General features: G+C 42.4%; 1 protein-coding gene across 7 annotated transcripts in view; it reads right to left on the reverse strand.

Moving 5' to 3' along the window:
* The window catches only part of disp1 (dispatched homolog 1 (Drosophila)), a 47,495-nt gene that overhangs the window by 15,818 nt on the left and 7,271 nt on the right, over window positions 1–24,406 (reverse strand). For 2 of the 7 annotated variants that reach the window (XM_029141173.3, XM_029141174.3), the window contains exons 2-4: window positions 20,324–20,398; window positions 19,246–19,362; window positions 759–1,437 (exon numbers count right to left, since the gene is read on the reverse strand). In XM_029141173.3, coding sequence (XP_028997006.1) covers window positions 759–1,396 — 638 coding nt within the window. In that variant the 5' untranslated portion in view covers window positions 1,397–1,437; window positions 19,246–19,362; window positions 20,324–20,398. Of the gene's footprint in view, window positions 1–758; window positions 1,438–4,290; window positions 4,411–5,049; window positions 5,300–19,245; window positions 19,363–20,323; window positions 20,399–24,406 lie in introns of those variants that run through there. The other 5 variants (XM_029141171.3, XM_029141172.3, XM_055506152.1 and 2 more) reach the window with 4 other exon arrangements.

A 24,406-nucleotide genomic window follows, 5' to 3' on the forward strand; every position in this document is an offset into this window, starting at 1 on the left:
TGCAAAGTTAGTAAATATAGGATTATGCAAATGATTACGCAAGGCATTAACTGATTCCACTTTCAAACGTGATGGAGGGTCTGTGGTTTCAGAGCAAACAGGAAAGAAGCAACTCACTAAATATGGATCACTGGAGAAAAGACAAACAGAGTTTGCCAGCGAGTACTTGCAGTGCTAATATTTCACTAGGAGGATGCATGGACACCACACGTGTGTGTGTGTGTGTGTGTGTGTGTGTGTGTGTGTGTGTGTGTGTGTGTGTGTGTGTGTGTGTGTGTGTGTGTGTGGTGTGCGCGCGGTTGCATGCAGGTTTAATTAAATGTTTAAAAAAGCACTTCATAATCATCGCTTTGTCTGTTTGTATCTCAACAGGCAAGAGTCCAGTAAAAACTAGTTGAAGCCTAACATACTGTCACAGTCACCGATGTGCTTCAAATCATTACTTCCTGGACTAAACCTTAAACCAAACCTGCTGATTGATTTCATACTGTGTAACCCTCACAGCTGTGTTTAATTTGCTGTGGTTGGTAGCAGCATTGAGTGAAGGGTATTTATTTGAAGGAAAAAAATAAATAAAAAGTTAACTGATCAAAAATACTACAGTTATAATGTTGAACATGGCATGTCACATGTGCAATGCATGTGCACATGTGACTAGCAAACAAACAAGGGATGTTTGGAGTTAGTAAGCACACTGTCTTCCAGCATACGAACACAAACACCGCGTCCTATATTAAAAACCCTTCTCTTCCACATACCTGAGTCCAGGTGTGTGGCTTTGGTGGTGCTCCTGCCAGCGCTGGTGATGGTGGTGATGGAGACAGAGAGGGGACGATGGGTGGGAGTATGTGCAGGCGGAGAGGCATGACGAGCATGAAGTACTCGTCCCAGGGTGGTGAACCGAGCCAGGCCCGGGCCCTGTGGTGGAACTCTGGAAAAATGGGCACTCCTGTTGTCCACAGGGGCAGCAGAGGGTGGAGTGGAAGTGACAGTGCTGGCAGCAGAGGGGCAGCGCCTGGAGAGGAGAGGCCGGTGATGAGGGGGTGAGGGCGGACAGAGGGTGGCCCTTGGCCTGCTTCTGGGTATCTGTGTGGGTGGGGGAAAATGTCGCGGTAGATGACGAGGGAAGGTTCCTCAGTGAGCCGTTCTGGTTCAGTCTGTTTGTTCTCTGGACAACATGTGATCGCTGCTGCACTTCGGATGCTGTATCCTTAGCTGAAACATCTTTGTCCCCATCTGCTGTGAGGCAGTCACTACTGGTGGCGGCTGTGAGGGGGTCCTGGCCATTGCTGACTTGTGTACTGGAGCTGAAAGGGAGATTTCCATCCCCACTGACAGGATGGTGCCCTCCATTGGCAAGAGCCAGAGGTTCTTCATTTTCATCACCTAGGGCCATGGTCCGCTTCCAGCAAGCCTGGTAGGGATACCTTCAGTCCTCTGGGACAGGAGAAGAAAACACAAGAGAAGAGAAACAACGTAAGACTGTGTCTGACTCAGCAACACAATGCAACACGCTGACAGAAGAAAGCGGTTATGCTGATATCATGAGGCTGAAGTGTGTCACCAATTATCATAAATCATGTGAAATATGGATGGAAAACCACACAAAAAAATGATTATTTCCTTTAGTATATCACATTAAATATGAAGCTCTAACCTTAGATTAACACATTTATGTCCCATGTGACACCATTGCACTGGAGGCAGAGGGAGGTGTTAAGTTCTCAGTGTATACATGGAACCTTAAGTTACTGTAGTTCAGTTCGTTTGATTGCTTCACTGTCTTCTGGGCATCCGGAAGTCAACCAGTCAAACATGAAATTACGGCTCCTGGGCAAACATGTAGCCCTCAAACCACAGCCATCACAGTTAGGTGAAATAAACTGAAAGGACACAAGGCCTAGCTTGTTATTTAGTGAACTTCAGTTTGATACAGTAGGTTGGTGTGATTAGTACCAGCTTCCTTTAGCTTTGAGTCCTAATGCTAAGCTAATGACTCCTGAATGTATTATCGTTCCCCAACTTTTGCCAAGAAACAGATTCATATCATCATATTTCCAGAAGTGCTGCATGATTAGTTTCAAAAACAGATGGGAGTTTTGATCATGTCTGATCTTTTTCCCAGCTCTGTTGCTGTTAGCTGTCAGGAACAGAGCTGCTGACATTAAACAAATAAGGAAGCACTGGGATTGGACAGACAGCTTTTCAACACTGGCTACAAACAAAAAGAACCAAAGCAAATGAAAGTCTGCATTAGACAAAGAAACGTTGGTTTGTCAACACACGATTTAGAATTGCTGTCTACAAATAAAAAGGGTTGGAAAAGTTGAGACAGGGAGGAGTGTTTGTGTTGATTCACTGAATCACCAGCAAAACGTTTGGCAGTCTGAAGTCATTTCAAGTTCCCCTTGCTGGAGCCACAGTCAATCTGTCTTCAAACAGGCAACATTTTTAGATCAATATAATTTACGAGGCATGAATAAGACCCAGCGTGAACTGGCAGTGTTCATATAGATTACAAAGCATGAGACTCTCCTGCATTATGAGGTTAAGACAACTGTTCCAAAAGTGAGAAAGAAAAACCAGAAGGTTTGCATTACGATACAATTCCAGCCGTAATGCTGAGGAATGGATTACCTCAAATTCTCTCAAATGAAAAAATGATCTGTAATTTGGGAGAATATGCTAATAAAAATGTTAATGCATACAATTATTAATCAGACGAATGTTGCCGTGAACGATGACTTGCTTTGTCCAATCAAGAGTCCAAATACTCAAGATATTTAATTTAATGACATTTTACTATAAAACTAATGCGCTGGAGAGCAGAACCCTACAGCTGTGATCAGCAGTTAATCAACATATAATAAATTTTGCTGCATTTCTGTTTGAACAGAGCAGAAAATTTAAACTTCAAATGCTTGACTTTGGCTCCGGGTATGTTGTGAATAATTCCCCTTGGATGCAAGGAGACAGAGCCAAGAGTCTCCTATCTGTGATGCCATTAAAGATAAAAGCCTGCACTGGAGGCTGATGATGTGGAAAATGCTTTAGATCGCTGCTGACCTAAACTGATAAGTGTAATGCTTAAAAAATGCACCGATGATGTCATGAAATATGATGCTCTTGTACAATCACACATTTTTTTTTTTTTTAATGTAGTAGAAAGATTCGACTGACTATATGGTGAGAAAGTCCATACGCACATCATTGCATTCCACAACACTGGAAGTACATCACACAAGCCTGTTTTTCCACATCCAGAGTGAAAGATATGCACGTATGTGGACGGTGACATCCGTGACACGTCTGTGTGAAACATGAGCACGGCCGCAACACTCAGGTCAGGTGTAAATAGGTGGAGAGGGGTTGACAAATACGAGGAGGAGAGGAACAGTAAGTCCAGAGATCAGAGAGGCCTGAGAGAAACCCTGATGAATTCATTAGTCCAGCTCTCAAAGCTGTCAAAAGCCCTCGGTGACTTAAAACGACTCCAAGGAAGCTGGAAGTTTAGACTGGAGGTGAAGTGTGAAGAAACGGCTTATTGAGAAAGAAAGCCTGGTGCCGCGCTGCACAAGGTGCAACCAAGTGTGTGTGCGTGTGTGTGTGTTTCCGTGTGCACAGCTATGCAGAACACTGACATGCAGGTGAGACGTCCAGGGCCGTCTGTGTGGACACAAGCAGGGTCTTGTGTCTCTCCTCGAATCTAAGCCGTCAGCCAAGACCAAGCTACGCCACGAGCGACCCGCTCGCAGGCTTGAAAATGCTTCCACCAAAAATAGAACGCAAACTTAGCTTAAAGAAACATAACTGAATGGATGTAAATTAGCATCTTATCAAATGTATGGTTGTTTATAACTGCTGAAAGCTCCTGAAAGACCTTAAATAGCCAACAGGTCAAACTCTCCAGACTTTCCCTGGAGCTTTGAGTCATTGACTGGCTCCATTAAGCCCTTGGTCAGAATTTGAGTAAAGTGATGACTATATAACTACAGTAAGAACAAGAAAAACCGCCATGATTCTCATGCGGTATTAATGATGACAAAGAGCTTCTTTTGCATTGCCTTTGCATGCGCACTTTATGATTACGGGGAGTGAGAGGGCGACTGTGGCCAACAGGCAGCTACACATCCCTTTCATTAAACCTAATAGCCAGTAATTACAAGGAATCAGTCAAGAGACAATTATTAGCCACTGCTCCTTATAGGAACACCATCGAAACAGCAACAAAGTAGGAGCAGCCATGCCTGATGAGTGCACACATGCCTGACGTGGTTTTAAGACACATACTTTTTGACGTCTTTCTGGTTGTCAGCAGAGATCTGACCTCCCCAGGGCACCTCTTCACAGCTGGGTTGTTAAACATACAGATCTGACGGTGATGGATCAAGGCCGCTGCGCTGTGCTTCACTGTAAGGAACAGTGAACCAACCTGTGGTTTTATTCTTCCATCGTCACACCTAATGCAATTTTTACTCAAATCTTCCCAACGAATGAATGATTTGAATTAATGGTTTAAGGTTTTAACACAGCATGCGCCAAGACTCTACTTAAATGTAAACACAGTAGCTAGCTATTCTATTATTATTAGCACAGAATTAACACATCAGGGTTTGGGATGTAGTGAAAGGTAAACACTTAATCCCCATTATCAGTGTAAAAAAATGAATTTTTTTTCTTACAGCAAGTTTTCACACACTCTCCTAAAAAGGACTTTCCTCGTTCAGGATGAAAACAACAGCTCTAATGCTTGAAAATGAAATGAAAATTGAACGTGAAACGTTTAAAAAAAGCCACGGAGTCTAAGAAAGCGAGTCATCCTCGCGCTCATCTATTCCGCTTCCAGACGAACATCTCGGACGCAGCGACTCTCAACAACGGAGACACATGGACCCGGACCCGTGGTGGTGAACGCTACCACGTACTGCACAACACGAGGGCACGCTGCGGTAGTAAATCAGCGGCATTCTCTAAGGAAAGTCGCACAAGTCCGGCGTAACTGTGCAAACACACAACGAACCCGAGCGGCCAGTCTTCCCGGTGTCCTACCGTGTTCGGCGCGGCTCCGGAGCTCGTTACCGCCGGTGGGATCGCTCAGCACGTTGCTTTACAGCGGCAGGAATCAAACGAGGAAAAAAAAACGCACGAGCCCTTCGCGTCTGGCTGAAATTCCCGCGAAGCTGTTGCAACAATATGGTCCGACGGAGAAAGCAACAAGTCTCGCGGAAAGCAGGCTGTTTATCATGAGCGTGTCCTGCCAGAATGACAAACAGCTACACACGCGCGCGCGCACACACACACACATGCACACACGCACGCGCGCGCGCTCCCTGGGGACGCAGGCAGGAGGCGGTGGGCTGGAACTGCACCGAGCTGTACTGATAGGACGGTCACACTGTCAGCTTTAACCCGCTCACTGCCACACACACACACGCGCGCGCGCGCGCAAACCCACGCACGCACGCGCGGATACCTTCCGTTTGTGATATGCAAAAACGAAGCACAACCTATAACTACACTATAGGACATCTACGCTAACCTATTTAATGCCATAAAGCTTTTGAAAAATATTTAAACGATGAATTAATTAGAAAATAATTAGTAACTTCAGTTACAGTGCAAATAATCAATTAATTTTTATCAGCGGAATTACCACAGTGAGATTTAAACGTGCCTGTTTACAAAAACAGTGAGCAGTCTTTAATTAGATGAAATTCTACCACATAATTCTTTAATAGGGCCGCACCCTTCCTTAACACATCGCTTTAGTTAAATTATAGATTACTGTTCAGATGTGTTGGCAGCTCATCTAGGTTTATTTTAATAACTACTTTAAAGTGCAACATTATCTTTTCCTCCCTGCCCAAGGCAACAAATGCTCTGGGTAACTGTGGTCTAGTTCAAACCAAAGAGAGGGTGAAACTGTCTAAGTCAATACTATACTCCCTCAACTTCATTTCTTCATTTAGAATACACAGCTACTGCTTTTACCCAGGTTAAATCTAATCACGCATGACAAATGTAATCATATAATGTCTTTGGTTTAGGGTTAAGGTTAGGGTTTTATTGATCACCTGAAGCAGAACTACAGTAAATACACCACAGTAGCACGAGTAAAACAAAAGAACAGAATTCATCTAGATTATTGTTCGAAATACAAAATAGATCAATAGAGTAAAATTAATTACAAGTGTATTCAGAAACGTGAAGAGGAAGAAATTGACAGGTGCCTTTAAGATGCCTTATCAGTCTGCAGTCTGTAATGAGGTCAGCAGTGTTTGTTAGGAGGGATGGGCACGGAGAACGCCGATGGGTGATGCTTCTGGAAATGTATTTCTCCTGGAGAAACAAGCGATTGTTCTCAGTAGGGGAGGAAGTTCATCATAGGGAACGCTGCGAAGGCAGAGGGCAATACCTGGCTTTAATTTCAGCTGTCCACCAGGATTAGGTCACAGCATAGCAAGCAGTAATCATCTGCATTCATTCCCAGCTGGCCCCGAGGCCAGTCAAAGCACAGGCATTTTGGTTCTTTGTAGTGTTCTCCTATTAGTAAAAAGCTGCAATTATTATGAGTCATATAAAGCGTATTGTATTTTATTATGCTTCTCTTTTTGTCGGCGTAATTATATGTAGCTAGCATTTCGCCAGTGTAATACAGATGTGTCGTCTTGAGGAGGATAAACTGTCAATAGTGGTTAATGATGGAGAGGACATTATGTTCCTAAAACCATCTTTGGAACAATCGTTAGAACATCTCTTTTTTCTATCTTGGATTTGGATTTGTTAAGCGACATAAAATGTAGCAAACAGAGATAAAATTCAGTCCAAACAACAACTTGTTTTCTTTGTATGACCAACAAAGAAAGTAGACAGAAAAACCTCAAGCAGCTGCAAAAAATAAAATTAAAGAGGGAACGCAAAAAAATAGCCCTTCACAAATTTAAACATGGTCAAAGCCACTTTGCTATTAGATCCCTGTTATTCACAGAGTCTTGAGATGCTTGGCCATAACGTGTGTGGAAAAATACGCAGGAAGGCGTCAGGTAATCCTAGAAGCCCCCAGAGCATTGCAGTTCCTCCTACATGTCATAATGTCTGGCTGAGGAGGAAGAGGAAAAAGAGGCAGAGATGAAGGAATAAATCTGGACAGAAAAGCACACACACTGTAAAAAAAAAATGTGGCGGTCAAGTGTATGTGCATGAGTTAACGAACAAAAGGGAAAAAGGTGTGACTGTAACTAACTAGAGAGATAGGCCACAGAGGATAAAAGGCCCACAGCTGCTCCTTGGAAGCACTGCTCATTACTCCCAGGGTTCTGTGGGTTGGAAATTCGGAAACTAGGGAAACCCTACACCTTTCAACACCTTGCCAGAGAGGACGGACAACTCCCACCCGGGCTGGAGCCCCCTGGCGACTGCCCACAGGATCCCAGGGGAACGGAGGCATGTCTAAATGGCAAGCTGAAGTCTGAGTTAACCTGCGTTCAAATGTAGAAAAAAAACCCAAAACATCATCTATGGTGTTTAAGATATCAGTGATTTTTTCTTATCTACCTTTTATTCACCGGGTTCTAATTTAAGCAAGTGCTCAGCAGCTGCTCACAGAGGTTAGGGTCAATTTTACAAAAAGATGCGGTTGATAAATTAGCATTTATTGTTTGTAACATTGGGAATTACTGGGAAAAAAACTAGCAAAAGTCTAGTTGTAAATATGTAAAATCCAAACAATGCTCTTTTTTTGCCATTAAATAAATAATTGTAAATGGATAAGTCTTAACATTTGGTTTCATAACTGCTGGTTCATTCAAACACATACGCACACACGCTGTGTCCAGATCGGCCTGTTTCTTGTCAATATCCTTCATAGACGGGTAAAAGGAAATGACAGATGTGAGAGTGAGGAAGGAAGTGAAAGTGGTGAGCTGCTGGAGCAGCTTCGCGGCCACTCACCATTCTCCTGAGGTGTTGACTGGCAGCTCTAAGGTGCGAATGACATCATGCGCACATGTCGGACTTGCTTTGGTTGGCCAAGGCAAAAGGCAGGAGGCTAAATTACTTGTGGATTTGCAGATGATAGGAGTGTTTTAGTGTGCCATGATTCCAAAACAACTAAGGGCTTAAACCAACACAGTCCGTCCTTCACGCCGCAGCATGCGGTTTTACAGGGAGCGCAGATCGGCCCCAGCTGCGTTGTGGGGTTAATTTGCCGTTCAGCTACAGAGAAAATTATTTAACAAGACACTGACGATCCAAGCGAAAGACCACCGAAAAATGTATCCAGGAACAAAAGGCTTGTCTGGATTTAGTCCTAAATCTTCCAGCACTCACATTTTTTTGAGCTCATGTGTTAATAGAGCAGGTGGGAATTCACAGTGACCGCATTTGACAATGTTTTTAATCGTGTGACTGCAGGTGTTTCAATGAAATATTAGTTCAAATATGTGGGTTTTAGTACCCAAGTCTTACAGGACATTTAGTGTGAAGCTCAGGTTTAAAATCACTGCCGGTTATGAATGCTGGCTTATACTGTAGTAGCGCTCTCAGCCTTTCCCATGTGCATGCAGAAACAATACAGGGCAGCTGCTATTAATTGGCAGAAAGACGAGTTTAAGAAATTAGAAACAGAGTGCTGTTGTTTCCCTGCTGTTAGCCAAACACATTTAAATATGCACAGTTTTGGCACAATGCTCGACTAATTTTTCGAATTACAGCTGTTTTGCTAAGAATTTCACATGGCGCTTTGGACAACATGTGCACAGCTCCACCAGGGCTTTGTTATTCTTTAAACACACATCAGCTTCGTCTTCTCCTCCCGTTTCTAAGAGCCTCGGCTGCATCTCGGTCTGGGAAAAGACACGGATCAATCAAAACTCCTTTCAGACGGCTTTCAGAGGGTGAGAAATGGGGAGGGGGGGGAAGACAAGAGAAGAAAGAGGAAGAGGAAAAAAAAGGGGAGAGTGGTGGTATGTAAATGCAGGGCCCTTATTGCGTTGAAGAGGAGGCAGCAAAAAGGAGTCCAACAAACTACAGCGCAGAGGAGATGAGATCTTCATTTGCTCAAACAGCGTCTTGGTTTAATCTCACACGCAAACAGAAGTAGGAAGTAGGGAAGGATACAAGGCTTATGGACAGACGTTAATTGTAGAGACAGACCATTCGTACAAAAAGGACTGTATACAGTTGGAGGAATTTGGTGGACAGACGTTTGTGTGTGCGAATTATTGGAGGCGAGCGGCTCTTTGAGGAGACCAAAGTTAGCGTTTACTCATCAGGAGGAGAACAGCCTTTGAGGAACTGCTCAAACACACGCATACTGTAGCCCACAGCCAATACAGCCAACGTCCCCCCAAGCCCATACTCCGCAAACAGGACTGTTAGACCAACAATTTGGAGAAAGGAGCTGGAGGATTTGTTGCACATTTTGCGTCCACATGCTTCCGCCGCAAGCAGCAACTGTGGAATAAGATCTAAGATTAGGCCCAGTGACGCATCCAGAGGCAGTAAAGCGGTCACTGCTGTGTGTCACAGATGGGAAAGGGCCCTTTATTCATACAATGTTTGCTCATCACTAAACACAATACTCATTAAAGATATTCCGTGTTCACCTGAGGGTGGAATCTCCGATTTCCAGGCAGCTCAACAACCATTTCAAAAACCTTCTCTCTTCGACCCTTGACACACTTCTATAAATCTGTGTTGTCAAGGCCCACATGGCTTTTCTTTAAATAAGGGCTTCCCTGACTCACACTGGACTGTGTTCAAGCTAGTCAATCCAGGCTTTATTCAAGGCTCTTTAAGGCCACGAACCATGAGCTAAATACTGGAGCACATCATGTCTGACTGTAAGAATCTGAAGCAGAATCTAAAGAATCCAACACGGCTCTGGAGAGAAGCTGTGATTAACCTTGAGAGATAGCATCCCTGTGTCACATATTTCTGGGAGCCTCGAAGGTGGAGGGTAGACGGTATTAATAATTCAACACTTTAATCAAGACCTGTTTGTGTGGTTCAGGCTTTGAGGTGTGAGATCACATCCTGCTGCCACAGAGGAAAAATAGGCGACATGGAGGGAGCGCGATGAAATTAAAGAGCTCAAGGGAATACGATTCGAAAAAGAAAGATGAAAACAGGAAGGGAGTGGCCAAAAGAAGGATAGCGCTCCATCTGCCCCTCTCTCCCGCCCAAGGAAATAAAGCCTCTCTTATTTAGCAAGTGCAAACTCCAACATACTAGAAATACTACGGTTAATGTGTTGCTAAAATGTCACCAAAGTCAGCAGCTGGAATGCAGGCAAGGCCATTCCACAAACGTCTCCTTGACTTCCAGGCCACTTCAAAGCAGGTTCCTCATCTCCATCGTCATCATCAGGATTCCCACCTCACCCACTCCACTGTGAACAGAGGACTCTCATATGGCCTAACCTTTCCTTTACCACACATTCATCACTGATAACCACAAAATACATTTCTAAATTTGTGTGGTGTGTTGCTGTTGGTATCCTATTTATCCCAGAAGTAACCATAACAAACTACAAAAAGACACGATGGACACATTTCAAGTATCTTAAACAGGGAATTGTTGTTTAAGGATGGCTGAGCTATCTGTGAAAGACGGTCTATTAAGTCTGTTCTTACCTCTTGCATCATATTGTACAAATACAAGAATGAGATAACTGGATTTCATTTATAGCATTTCTATATTATTTTAGCATTTAGCATAAGACTCCAATAAGATGTGCTTAATCAGACTACTTGTCTGCCACCGTTTACAAGCCTGAAGCTTAACAATATTATGTTACATAATATATAAAACACAAGTCAGAGCACCTCCAGTATAAGTTGGTTGCAGCAACTTATCCCCAGATCTTTACATTAATTCGAATAAACTATAAGAGTTTGGTAAACATACCAAAAATTGAAATGTTCAGATTTAACTGGATTGTAAAAAAAAAGTTCAATGCACCAGCCTTTGTGAACTTCTCCTGTCCTCTGTTTGAATGTCCTACGCTGTAATTTGTTGTGCTACACAGAAAATACTTTAGTTTAATGGCCTTGTCCGTCCGACAGAGGAACGGGCAGATCTGCTGTGAGAACACTGCCCTTGGCACACCCCCACAGTGCCTGGAACAAAGACACTGGTGCCAAGGCAAATGGAGTGACTTCATCCTGTGTCATCTCACTGAAGGACAAGTGGTCTCTTGGTGGGCTGGTGGAATTACAAAAGGGCTGTTTTGGCTCAGGATGCTATGCATGCGCATACTGTACATATAATGCATTAACTTTCTTCCACTGGATTTTGACCCTTCTGTCTGTACATGTACCTGCATATGATTACTGACATTGAAATTAATTTTACTACAGTAAAACTGGGCTAAGATCTCTATAGGAACACAAGGCAAAAAACAAGCAATGGAGCCATTGAGTCTATAAGGCATGTGTACATTGTAGCATGGGCTGTGTGTATGTGAAAGACCAAGACCAAAAGAGAGGGGTGTCTCCTGTTCTGGGGGCAGTTAGAGCCGAGCTCCGGGCACTTGGATCCCTTCCCACTCCCTGTGGAGAGGTGTGCGCCAGCAAGACGGGAACCAGGGCCTCTGCAGCTGCCTGCCCCCCCTCCCACCCCACACACACTCACACATTGTGCAAAATTAGGAGATGGACAAAAAGCACAATCTAGCCTAACAGCGTAAAACAAAGACGTTCTGCTGCAGAGGTGAAATTAAAATGATAAAAAATGAAAAAAAAGTACAATAATAACTAAAGCAAGAGGAAAGAAAAGTTGTTGAATGAAGCTTTTCAGTCAACAGAGTAGCAAACATGCATATGTGCTGTCTCATGTCCTCCTCCCTCATAAATGATAAGTCACCTATCATCATCATAGCTCTGAGGTATTTACAACATTAATAATGGCTAAAATTCTGATGAAGTTTACATTTACATCTGGTTAATGGAAACATTTATAACTGACAGAAACAGCAAAAAAAGCTTATGTCTTTGATGATCTCTCAATTTTTTCTTTACTCTCTGAGCAGAAAAGTTATTGACAGTTAAAATGATGGACACATTTATAGCTCAGTGATTTTACACGGAAAGACTTTAGATACAAGCAATAGTGTCGTCTTTCATCCAGCTGCTCTCGCTTACTTGGTCTGAAGTCAGACTGACGTCATCATCTCATCTCAATCAAATCTTACTCATCTCATTAATTGGCTTATTACTGATATGGAAATACAGCATTAGGCCTGGTCTCATTTACTGAGGAGAGAGACACACTCAACCAACACAACGTGAGAATGGGGAGGACTAATACTCAAAAGCATACTTTCCACACCAGTTTTCAGATGTGTGCAAGGGCAGAGACATTTAATGGGGGCGGATGCCACTGTCAGGACAGCTTGAGTCCAGCCCTGTTGGCCGAGGAGCAGCTGCAAGATGCTGTCCGAGTTCATGGTTCCAGTTCACAATCATTTAAAACAAGTAAAAAAAAAAAAAACAGGAAAGAAAAAGTTGAATAGCGTCCAGCCTCATTAGTACAATACACTGCCAGGACTGAAGACAAACAAGCCTGTGACACATGTGGAAAATACAGGAAGTTCACTGAACCAGTAAAAAAGAGAGATAGGACCAAAAGCAACTTTAAAATATTATTAGTGTTATGAATTTTTCTTCCTTTCCCTTTTGAACTGTCTTTATCTTTGTATCTGTCACATGGACTGAGAAGCATGTTTTTTTGCAGGTGTGTGTGTGTGTGTGTGTCAGGCCGTGTCGGCGGCGTCTGAGAGTTTCAGCCGAGCATGATAGAAACGTAGTGGGAAAGCAGCAGGTCTGACACCAGTGGGCTCCGTGATAAATGTGTGCTGGGACAAATGGACCCTAGAAATATTCCCATATATGCACTACTCCTCGCTCTCACAAACACACACAGAGCTGCCAGCGTGCATGTGTGCAGAGAAAGATGAGATCGGCGGGTGCTCTCTCATTCCAAGACCCAGAAATCCTTCTGATCATCAGATGCCATCTATAAAAACAAACAAGCAGCGCTGAGACAATACCGGCGCCCCCTTTCTCCCCCTGACAGCTCTTCTGCTTCACACGACACCCGACTCCCCCTGTGGGCGCCGAGCCTCAACGACCAAAAACAAACTGCCTCACATGGAAAAGCCGATACAGTGGAGCACAGGTGTCTGCTTGTGCACAGGTGTGTGTGTGTGTGTGTGTGTGTGTGTGTGTGTGTGTGTGTGTGTGTGTGTGTGTGGTGTGTGGTGCGATACACGGCGTCCGTGTGTTCGGACTCGCCGGCATGTACAGGTGTGCGTCTGCACAACATCCATCAACCCCATCTGCCCGCGCCGCCCCTTGGTCACGCATGGTCTCTGCCGGGCATATGGACGCACGCTCCTCGCACCAAGGGTCTGTTTGCAATTTTTCTTCCATTCCTCCCCGTATGCAAGAAAACAAGTTATAATAAATAAATGGTGGGTAGAGCTTTTTGGCAGCACGAAGCGGGCCGTCTGAGAGCAACAGTAATGCTCCAAAAATGAAAATAAGCGGAAAGTTGTCCAGTTTTCTCTCTCCAACGTTGACTTTATTAGCTGTCTGTAGATGTCCATAAATATTTATAAACAGCATAAAATTGCTACAAAAGCAGACGAGAGGCGGGAGAAAAAGCCCCATGCCCCCAAAATGACGGGGGCCCAGTCCTGGTCTGGCATTTATTTCTGTCATTAAAAATGAAGGGGAAATTATTAGTGACAGACTTATGGAATTACATCATGCTTTGGGTCAGCGGGCCTTCCCAGAAAGGCTTTAGTGATGTAGTGATGGGGGGGTAGTCATGCATGTGAAAGTGCATAAACAATGCAATTTTCAGAGAAAATATGAGACACATTTGAAACCAAATGTGTTAAAATAATGTAACTTCTGTAGCCAGTTTGGTTACCAATGCAATGTGAAGCATGACTGTCCTCCTTTAAATCCAGCTTCTGAATGAACCAGCATCTGCTGAGATTTCTATGCATGTTTTCCACATTGTACAGCGTCGGTTTTATTCACAACGTGCCAAGAACATTACACTCGTGCATAATTGGATTGTTCCACTCATGCAGAAAATCTGCATAAGCATCTGGACATTTTTTAAGCAAATGGGGGGAAAGAAAATATGTTCACCTAATTTATCGAGGCTATAGTGCTTCCGACTCATTATTCAAAAAGGGAAAACTAGGAAAACAAAGTGTTTCTTGTAAAGTTCTGCTGTCAATAAGGCTGAAAGGGACGCTCCTACTACCTGTGACCTGTTTAGAGGCTCATCACAGAGCCTAATTAATCTAAAGCCAACAAACAGAATTTAGCTGCCTTAGCTTCAACTCCTAAAACATCCAGCTACTGACCAAAAGACGAGAATAAAAAAATCCTGCACTCCATTACTTCTCACCCTGGACATTTGCTGGAGCACCTGCTTATAATGCAGCCGTGCAACAGCCTAGGTGTTTTCTTGACTGTATATTACATGACATTCTGCAAATATGTTCAGTTTCATTGGCCCACAGCTGCGAAGGCTCTGCATGTAAGTTGCTGTCCAACAGCATGTATGCTGGTGGAGTGTGCTTTTCTGTGGGGAGATAACACTTCTAGTCTCTTCCAGCTGCTGCTAGTATTGTAAAGCCTTCAGAGCACTTTAGAGAAGGACCAAAAACCTTCCTCACTTTGTTTCCATACAGCTACAGTCAGGCCATCTGCTCCACATGTGAATAATGATTGACATATGCTGCAGAAGGGTTTGACAGACATCACACTTTGAGAAATCGACACGAAACTAAATGCATTGCAAGGATACGGCAAAAAGATATTATATACACAATTTTAATTGATTGCATGTGTTTACATGCACCCAGGAAACAGTTAGCTTTGTCAAGAACGCCAGTCTCATGTACAGTAAAAAGAAAACTTGAGTTCACTATCAGGACAGGGCTTAGAGAATGTTACATTTCCCCAGGTAGATTTTTTTTCCCGTAGCTAAAAGGCTCTAAGGTTCTATTTCTGTGGCATGTCACATTAGCTATTCAAAATACAATACTGAGATCCATAAGAAACGGATTGACTGAATTCATACAGCTAATACACAGATCTGTACCAATAAATTGACTACCTATAGATCAAATAAACAAAGTAAGGGTCAGTGAATGAGAGTCTGTATTCAAGTAAAATATCAGACGACTTAAACGTGTTGGTTCAGGTTAAACTGCACACGATTAGCTCAAACTCAAAATACAAGGTGAGGAGGTCAAACAATACACTTTCTGTGCTAACTAAAATTCAGGTTTCAGCCCAAACTCACACCCAACTTTGTTTTTCCCCCCTTTGGGTGTAACTCGCTGTCACACATACAACAGTGACATCAATTCAACAGAATTACCAACTTTAAGATTTTATTTCGTAAGACTGTAAGTTTTTAAAGTCTGCATCATCTTCCTGCAACCCATGTTTAGGCCCCAGACAGACAGCAGCTACCTACAAGCCTTGAATGAGCTCTCTCTCTCTTCAGAGCTGGCCATTGTTGTGGGGGATGATTAATATTTACTCTTCCCAGCTTGGTAGGGAAATGAGTGGGAGGGGAGAGGGACCCATTGTGACAGAGGGGTCAGGGACACTGACAAGCCAGCAGGATCTTTCCTTCCCCACTGTCATCCCAATACACTATTGGATCTACACTGGGACTTGATCCAGCGCTAGCAATGGTTGGAGCTGGGATGTTTGTGTGCGTGGGTGTGTGATGGAGATGAGGGTGAAATAGAGAGAGGGGACAACCAGACAAGAAGATAACCACAGAAAAGGGACACAGGCTCTGGGGGAAAAAAAAGAGAGAGGGAGCTCCTTTGAAAAGGAGAGTGAAGACGGTTGCCTTTTGAGCAGTTTACATGACAGACCACCAGCGGAACTCACAAGACAATAGAGCAAAGAGGATCCACAACACCAGACAATGCGAACTGGAAGAAAAGAGGCACTGGTGTTATGAATACACATGTCCCTCTGGGCTTCATCTGCCCACTTACCCACTTCTCCACAAAAGAAACCCAATAGTCATTTTTCTGAGGCAGAACAAAACATGACTTTCCAGGGGCGGCCAGATTTAAATAGTCTGTGTCAAACTAACAATATTTGTTTAGTTACAGTTATTTACAAAAAGAGAGAAAAGGAATACTGCTGGTAGCGGTCTGTGGGAAATCCTGCAGTGAGAAAGAACACAACCGCAAATCCTCACAAGCCCGAGAGTTTAACTTCTAGACCTCCCACCACACTCCTAGCGTCCCACGTCCTCAACACAGCAAAACTTGCTGTTAAGAGTTGCTCACAAGACAAAGGGTAGATGGAATAGAGGAGAATTAACATGGATATGTTACTAAAAAAATAATCCCTCGTGTACTTCTGTGTGCACAGTGCAGCAGGTCAGCCAGGTGTCAGAAGTGTCACAAATGCATAGGCTGAGCTTCCTGCCACCGTGATCAAAGACAGACTTTCTTTAACAAAACCTCGGCACCTAGAACAATAAACAGAGCTCAGATTTGCATTGATCTGAAGCAGTGCTTCCATGCCTTTGCTTCTTTTTATTATTTCCTTTCATGTTAACTGGTTATATGATATGTTTCCTGGCTAAGAAGGGTTTGGAAATCAACGGAGAGATGGAAAATTCAAAGCAAATGTTTCTCAGACTCCAGCTAGAATTGTGGACATGAAAACTGCCGAAGGAACTGTACTGTATCATTACTGTATCAGTGAAAACAGAGATGACATGAATGAAGAAACAAACGCAATGCTCAGACTACTGGTGGCCTAGAGGTTTGAACAGCTATAATACAGTTGTATTAAAGTGTTTGAAAAACAAACCAAAAAAGAAGGAAAATTTTGGCTATGACACGCATATCAAATTCTCCTCCTATTAGGGTCTTCACTCAATTTTAGCAAATATTTAGAACTGCAAGTTGAATCTTTTTTGCCCCAGGTATACTATAGGGAAGGTAGAAATGACATTATTGAAATTAAGTGAAATTAAAAAAAAAGCTGGTAAAACCTGCTTCTGAAATACTGACACCAGCTTACTTTGGTCAACCTACATCCTAGCCTACATCACAATTTTAATTATCTTCAAACATGAGACCATTCATCAAGTGGCCGTGAAGTCAGTGGTTAAATATTTTATGTTCCGCTGATATGTTAAGACTCTGTACCCACAGTGGGCCAGCCTTGGCAGAGCTGCCAACCAGGGTTATTGCAAAGCAATCTGGATACATTATAAAGCGAGTGACTGTGGAGGGTGTATATTTTATGTTCCACATACAAGTCAAGCAGAGAAACCCAGAGACTTTAGAAACCCCCGTGGGTTCCAGCTGGGTATGGGTTTGCACTTAAATTGTGCATGACTTTGCCTTGAGCACTTTATGCTGGCACAGGCAGACAAGCAAAAAATGAAATCTGCATTATAACATGTATTATTATAATAACATTTACCATTGATAATCATTATCATGTGTAATGACTTCTGCAGCAACTTGGCTGGATACGACATCTGGTAGAGGTCCAATAACAAACAACAAAATGTATGCGTGAGCATCTGTGGAAATGCTGTAGTCTCCGACTTCTGAGCTTTAACTCCGTCAGCATATTGTATATTTCTTCCTAATAATGACACAAACCTCAAGCCACACGGTTTACGTTTGACATTCTTTACATGGAAAAAATAAAACCAACGTCAGAATTTGCAGCAACCAATTGCATTTCAGTTTATACTTTATATTCTCCCTTAGCTGATATTGTCTGAAACTCATGGTACGAACAGGCTTATTTCTAATTACAGAACATTTTAAATATTAGGGGAAGAAGAATTTTTTAAAACCATCTGTTACTGATCACTCACCATGGCACCAATAAAAGTATTCCAAAATGTTTTGACATTAGCAGATTCTTGTCATATTTATTGTCCATTGACTGTAATGCGTATCTTCATTACACCAAACAATGTTGCTCATGAATCAAAATGGGGAAATTCTCATGTAAAAATCATACCTCGACTCCAGCCGAGCTTAAGCACTGATGTCATTTGACTACACCTGTGTCTTATTACAAAAGGAGAAAGCTTTCCAACAAATCACATCTAGTACCACAACAGTTTATTAAAATCAACAAATTATAAATTTTAATGAAGACATCGTACCGAGGTATCACAGCCGAGTCTAATAAAGCCAAAAGCACGCGACCATCTGCCAACATTAAAATTATTGGACATGAATCCACGGCCAAGTTGTCTCGGGACAGACGTGCTATCGTTCGGATAAACATCCCTGGACCATTCATTAGGCTAATAAAACCTGGTGGATAACCTGAGGCCTTGGATGACAGAGCGGCAGTCATTAACAACTCTCCATGATCAAAGTGTGTTGGAGAGGGAGGTACAGTGTTCTGTCTGCTAGGCTCAGCACAAACGTACAGTCAGCCTAGTAATCAAGGGTTGCCATGCACGAGACGGTCAACACAGCTGCTGGTGGCAAACTGGGAGGCTGGATCAGTCGCTGGTTACTGGAAGATGTGTTGTACAAGTTAGTCATGTTTGCTTTCCTGACATGACTCATGTGAACACATGTTTACTGTCTTTTAGTAAAATTAACATCAGGCACAACTTAGCAATGGTATTAAAGACAATACGTTCAAACAAACATACTGGAGGACTACGTGTCACACAACAATTAAATAGTTAATTATCATTTGCAGACTTTGACTTTACAACATGGCTTATACAGACTGGATTATGATTAAGATAACATCCCCTAGGGCTACACAGAGATTTTCTAAAGGCGTTGAGGTCTATTCAAGGGAGAGTGAAAACAGCTGGGCAGCACTGAAGCCTCGAGTCCAGCAGAACCAACAAGAGACAGTGTCCACCTACTGTACATCTCCTACTTTTCATTCATTCAATTTTCTGAGACACACACACACACACACACACACACACACACACACACACACACACACACACACACACACACACACACACACACACACACACACACACACACACACACACACACACACACACACACACACACAATAAATAATGTAAACACAGTAAATAGTCAAACTTAAAAACATGCTAATGCTGCTGAAAATATGCAGTACATGATTGATTTCACGCAGTGCACAACACACACACACACACACGCACGCACGCACACCAAACTGAGTGTTCTTGACATCTTACTATAACAATGTGGCCACTGTGAAGGAATGAGGAAGCAGGACAGACTGGCAACCAACTTGAACTTGCAGAGACTTCGAGTACAGAGAGCTGTTGGCTGACTGACATGGCCCTGAAAGCCTTCCAGCAGGTCAGGGCAGGAAAGAACAAAACAGGCAGACAGACTGAGTGAGTGCAAAAGAGAAATGGCTGTTTGTGTACGGCTGGGAGTGTGTGAGAGTAATAATTGGTTTTGGGGTTAGGGTTATAATGAGGTTTAGGTTAGAGTAATGGGAAGGTGGTGGTGGTGGGGCTTAACTGTGTCTCAGTGAAGCCAAGTGATAAGCAGTCGAGTTAGTGAGTGATGTGTGTATTGAAGGTGCACTGGTGATTACTTGTTAGACACACTTTTCTTCTCCTCTACAGGTAGTAGGTGGTTTGGTAATGATATTTCCCCAACATAGAGTCACAGAATATGAACATACATCAAAGGATCTAACAGATCTATGTGAGCTGTGGGCCATAGGTAAACCTGTAGCAAGGCGAAGAACAAACATCCTCACCTTTTACCAGAAGCTTGTCTGTACCCGCCCAACACTGGGAAGGGGGAAGGAAAGACCCGGCAATAAGTGCTTTTATTCTTTTATAGGGACTACCTTGTGTGTTTTATTTGTCTGCTTGTGATTAGGAGACACAGTAATTAAGGGATAGTGACTTTTGTGTTAGGCATGTTGATTGTTGGTTGGTACAACACAGTCTAGGAGAGTCAAAGAGGGAGAAGATTTTATGGTGTGTTGGCGAGTAATGCTTCAGAGGCTTTAAAGTGCAGAAACGGACAGCAACGTAAAAATCAGGACAGTGAAATAATAAAAATAATAATTTAAACAAATTGCCTTGTACTTAATAATACGTTTTTTTTTACTTTTTATTATTTGCTCTTCTTTGGTGCAGCCAAAACATGGCTGGCCTACTGTCCGAGGGCCTCACAACACAACAAAACCCTGTTCTGTTTCTGAACCAGACCATGGATTCAGAGGGTTCTCACTTTCCTTTCTCCCAGTTAGGTTCAGACAGATGATGTTCGTCTTAGTACAGGTCTTACCTGTAGGATGATGGACCATGCTGGGCATGTATTCATGCATTCAGACTCTCCATCCTCTCAAAAATACTTCCAGATCTGTGGAGAGAAGCATCTGTCACTGTTTATATATTGTCAGCCAAAATGTGCAGTATCACAACTTTTGTGGCTTAAATAGGATAAACATACAATATACAACATCTTGCAATACAAGCATATTTGTAGTATAATTGGCCTAGAATAGAGACGAAACATGACAAAACACCTTTTTCCAACGCAGAGTCAGCGCAATCATTTAGCGGCTAAAAAGTCACAGAGCAGATTTTCTTATTGGTTCATTGATAAAATCTCAGGATGTCCTAATATTGATAATAATATACAACTGCAGTGATTAGAGTCAGCAAGAACCCTGTCGCAGTTACTGGAGTTATAGGTGATATATAGGTATGTTATAGGTATGAGTTAACAGAACGGCAAAACAGAAGGCCATTCAAAGCACACATATGGTCCACATCGCCAATTACCAAGGTGTGTGTTGATAGAGAGAAGATAAAGAGAATTGTAGCGACAGAGGGGGCAGAAATGTAGACAGATGAAGAATGGGGGCCAATTTAGAGACCCAACCTTAAATCACAGAGACCTATTTAACCTAGCATAATGGCTTGAAGGTCTCGCCCAGCTTCCCAATCTCAAACTGAGCAGAAAAGTATGTTTTTCAACATAGATAATTAGATAGATAATTAAAAGCAGTCACACACACACACAAAATTGAGAAATTCATTGAGTGAAAACATGCTAAAATTACATTTTAAAAAAGTTTAAATATTGACCATTTATTCTATATAGCTGGAAATAAGAAATAAATGTGTACTGTAATAAATCAGACTATGATAGGCACAACAAAAAAGTGGACATTCTTTTTTTGATAGGAAAGACTTCAGCTAAAATAAAATCTGTATGTCAAAGTGGAAAAACTGCAGATTTAGTCACAGGAAGACCCAGGTTAACCCTAACTAACTGACCTACAACCACCTTCCACAGAAATCCCATCTTTTCCCACTCAGTAGTTTGCCAAGACTAAATTAGTGAGCACCATGCACCAATGAATCCAATGGCTCGAGTCGTGGTCTGCTCTCATCTTCAGATTTGTTACTCAAGCTCAGGCGATGCTTGATGACAATTCAGGAATCTCCCTCAGAGTCCCAGGCAATGTTCAAAACAGTTAATGAGAAAGCTAAAGCTTAGGCTACGAGGAACTGCTGCCAAATTCCTACCTCTCCACAAATCTAAAAAATGTTTCTTTTCAGCCAATGAAGACTTGAACAATCTGTTGACTCAATGGCAGAATCTGTTTTCCTAAGCCGGTATTTGCTTTAGGACCGATGACACAAGAGGAGGAATTTGAACAATGTCTCTGTATCGTAGACTCATTTCCTCTGAGCGAGAGCCAACTCCAGTGAGACAAGACATGTTACAGACGGGTGATTCAAAGACTCACTGTCATATGTGGTGATCCACTCAAATTCACTATCCCTTAACTATTCATTCAAAAATCAGAAGCAAACGTGAAGCATTCACAGTGAGTTATGGAACAACATATTCCAGCAAAACATCAAACACTATGTCAATATTTGATAATGTCAAGCTTTAGCTGCTCATCTTGGGTCGTTGTTGTTTGGGCAAAGATTTGACCCAATCATAACTACGCAAACCCAACCTGAAACCTTCAGATTCTGGATCCATGTATCTGGTCTTATATAAACTTGAAAAACCTTGATTAACCCTAACCTTTACAAGATCAACACTGCGACACCCCGAGGTGCCTTCTCAACAACCACATAGAATCTATGACAGTTCTAGCTTCTAGTGACCCGACAAATTGGTGAAAAAAAACAGTAAAGGAAATGCTGCAGTTGATATTTCATTTTCTTCCTGTTAGATGTTAAATTGGTCATAGAGTAGAAAGGAGCACACAAGTGGACAGCTCTGCAGCTGTCGCTGTGTGCCTTACTATTGTCACTGTTTGAGTTCCCAGGAGAGGTGGACACAGGGCTCACAGGTTGCCCGCTAACTTGCCTTCTCATTACCGAAGGTCAGGCTGCTGTAACACAATGCTGACCTTTCATGCCTAAGGGCTTCTTAGAGGAGGATGGCAGTGAAGAGACGAAGGGATGCAGGTTAACAGGGAGGCAAGTCCCTTCATGAGGGCAAAACAAACTAATGATCCCATTTTAATTCTGAAAATAAACCTAGTTTATATTGTGAGGTTTTTATGTTTTCTAATTCCCACTTTTTACAGGTTAAATGGTTGGGCCAGGGCATTGTGTACCGCTCATAGAGGGCAATACTTGTTAGATCACAGGAAGGTCATTAGCCCCGGCCCACTGCTGCGTTCACTCAAACCAGACCAAAGACACAAACTGGGAGAAATCAAAGAGGGCAGGAGGAAGGGGGCAAGCAAACAGATTTCAGGGGCTAATAACGGCTTCCTGGATTTAAAGGGGGAAACAAAACAGAAAGGCAATATAAGCGAGAGTGTGAAATTGATTCATTGTTAACATTGTGAAGTGTAGTCAGTACACTGGTCTTGGACAAAATCTGGACTTTGTAGTACACCCTGTTCCCGACTTGTTTGTTCTTTCTTTTCATCACTGTTACACCTATGATTCAGAGATAAAGATCCCAGATAGCAAACAATCGCAAATGGCTGAACATGGAACTCTAGAGCAGCGTAATCAAGGATGTTTTATAAGGAGAACTGACCAGATGACGCAGTGACCGGCAATAGAAAGGAGGACGGGCCTAAAAGCTTCATGTTCCACCAGCAGAACCTCCTTTTTAACATAACAAGCGGAGAGCGAGCGAGGTGTTCCAGCTGCCTTCCATCAGCAGCTATAGAGTGAGGAAGGAGAGCGACAGCACAGAAAGAAAAGAGGTCCTAGAACACCAGCAGCTGGGTGCCCCCAAACAGTCCTCGGCCCCCAGTCCCGCGATGATGCACCCAATAAATCCATGTGATTAGCTACAGTAGCAGGCCTACGTCCCACTTAAATCAAATCCCAAAGAGGATGTTCCTCTTCCATGCCTTGTAAATGTGATTTAGGCCCAAATGATTTTTAGAAAAACAAAGTTTGTTTTGTTTCTCTAACAGGAATAAAATAGAGTTAGATATAATGAGGAAGGATATGACAAAATGTGCCACCAGGCGCATTCAGATCTTTTTTTTTTGCTCATTTTGTCACACAAACACAAAAAAAGAGAAATGTTTCTTCTTGGACCAGACAGTGGAAACATACAAGACTTGCATGCAACAAATAAAATTAATCAAATCCAGATATATTTAACATCCACAGATTTTAAATTTGTCATCCGAATATTGAATATTTGGAAGGTTTTTGCATGAAAACACAGGAAATTCGATTTTATGTTTCCAGTAAAAGTAATGTAATGTTTAATATAAATTGAAGGACTAAGTAATTGGCACAGCACAGAAAAAAGCCCTGGCAGTCAAATAAAACCTGCAGCAAGGCAGTAATGGGCATCTGTTTGATTGCCAAGTGACCTCTGGAAAACAGTGAAACATTAAACAGCAGCACTGATTGGCAAAGGTTGTAAAGTCAAATGTGAATAAAAATCTGTCAAAATGCAGACAAGAGCTGGATGTATTTTACTAATGTACTACATATTTATATTGACTGATTATTGACATTGATGGTATAACTGTACACTATACACACGTGCATTTATGTGTGCAAGCTCTGCTCCTTTTTGAAAACCGCTTCCAATTTATTTTACAATTTTGTCATGGACAGTTTACATATATTTCGAGTTTCACTGTGGAACCAGTCAGTGTTAAGTGGCTCTGAGATGCCCTGCACCTCCAGCTATCAGCTGTAGAGTAAGTGCTAGAGCAGATGCTTTAAACAAGCTGTGGCAATAACATTTTAAAAACATTGATGGCGTTTGTTATTACTTTGCTCAATTTGACTTTACAGGAATAGATCTGTTGAAATAGTGAAGGAAGCAGTGTTTGTGCTATATTTGGTTACGTTTGCATGGTGGTGTTTCATATCAGATAGATATAGCTATTTTTCTACTATCCACTAT

Source organism: Betta splendens, chromosome 24 (assembly GCF_900634795.4).
Source record: "Betta splendens chromosome 24, fBetSpl5.4, whole genome shotgun sequence".
In the NCBI taxonomy this organism is placed as follows: Eukaryota; Metazoa; Chordata; class Actinopteri; order Anabantiformes; family Osphronemidae; genus Betta; species Betta splendens.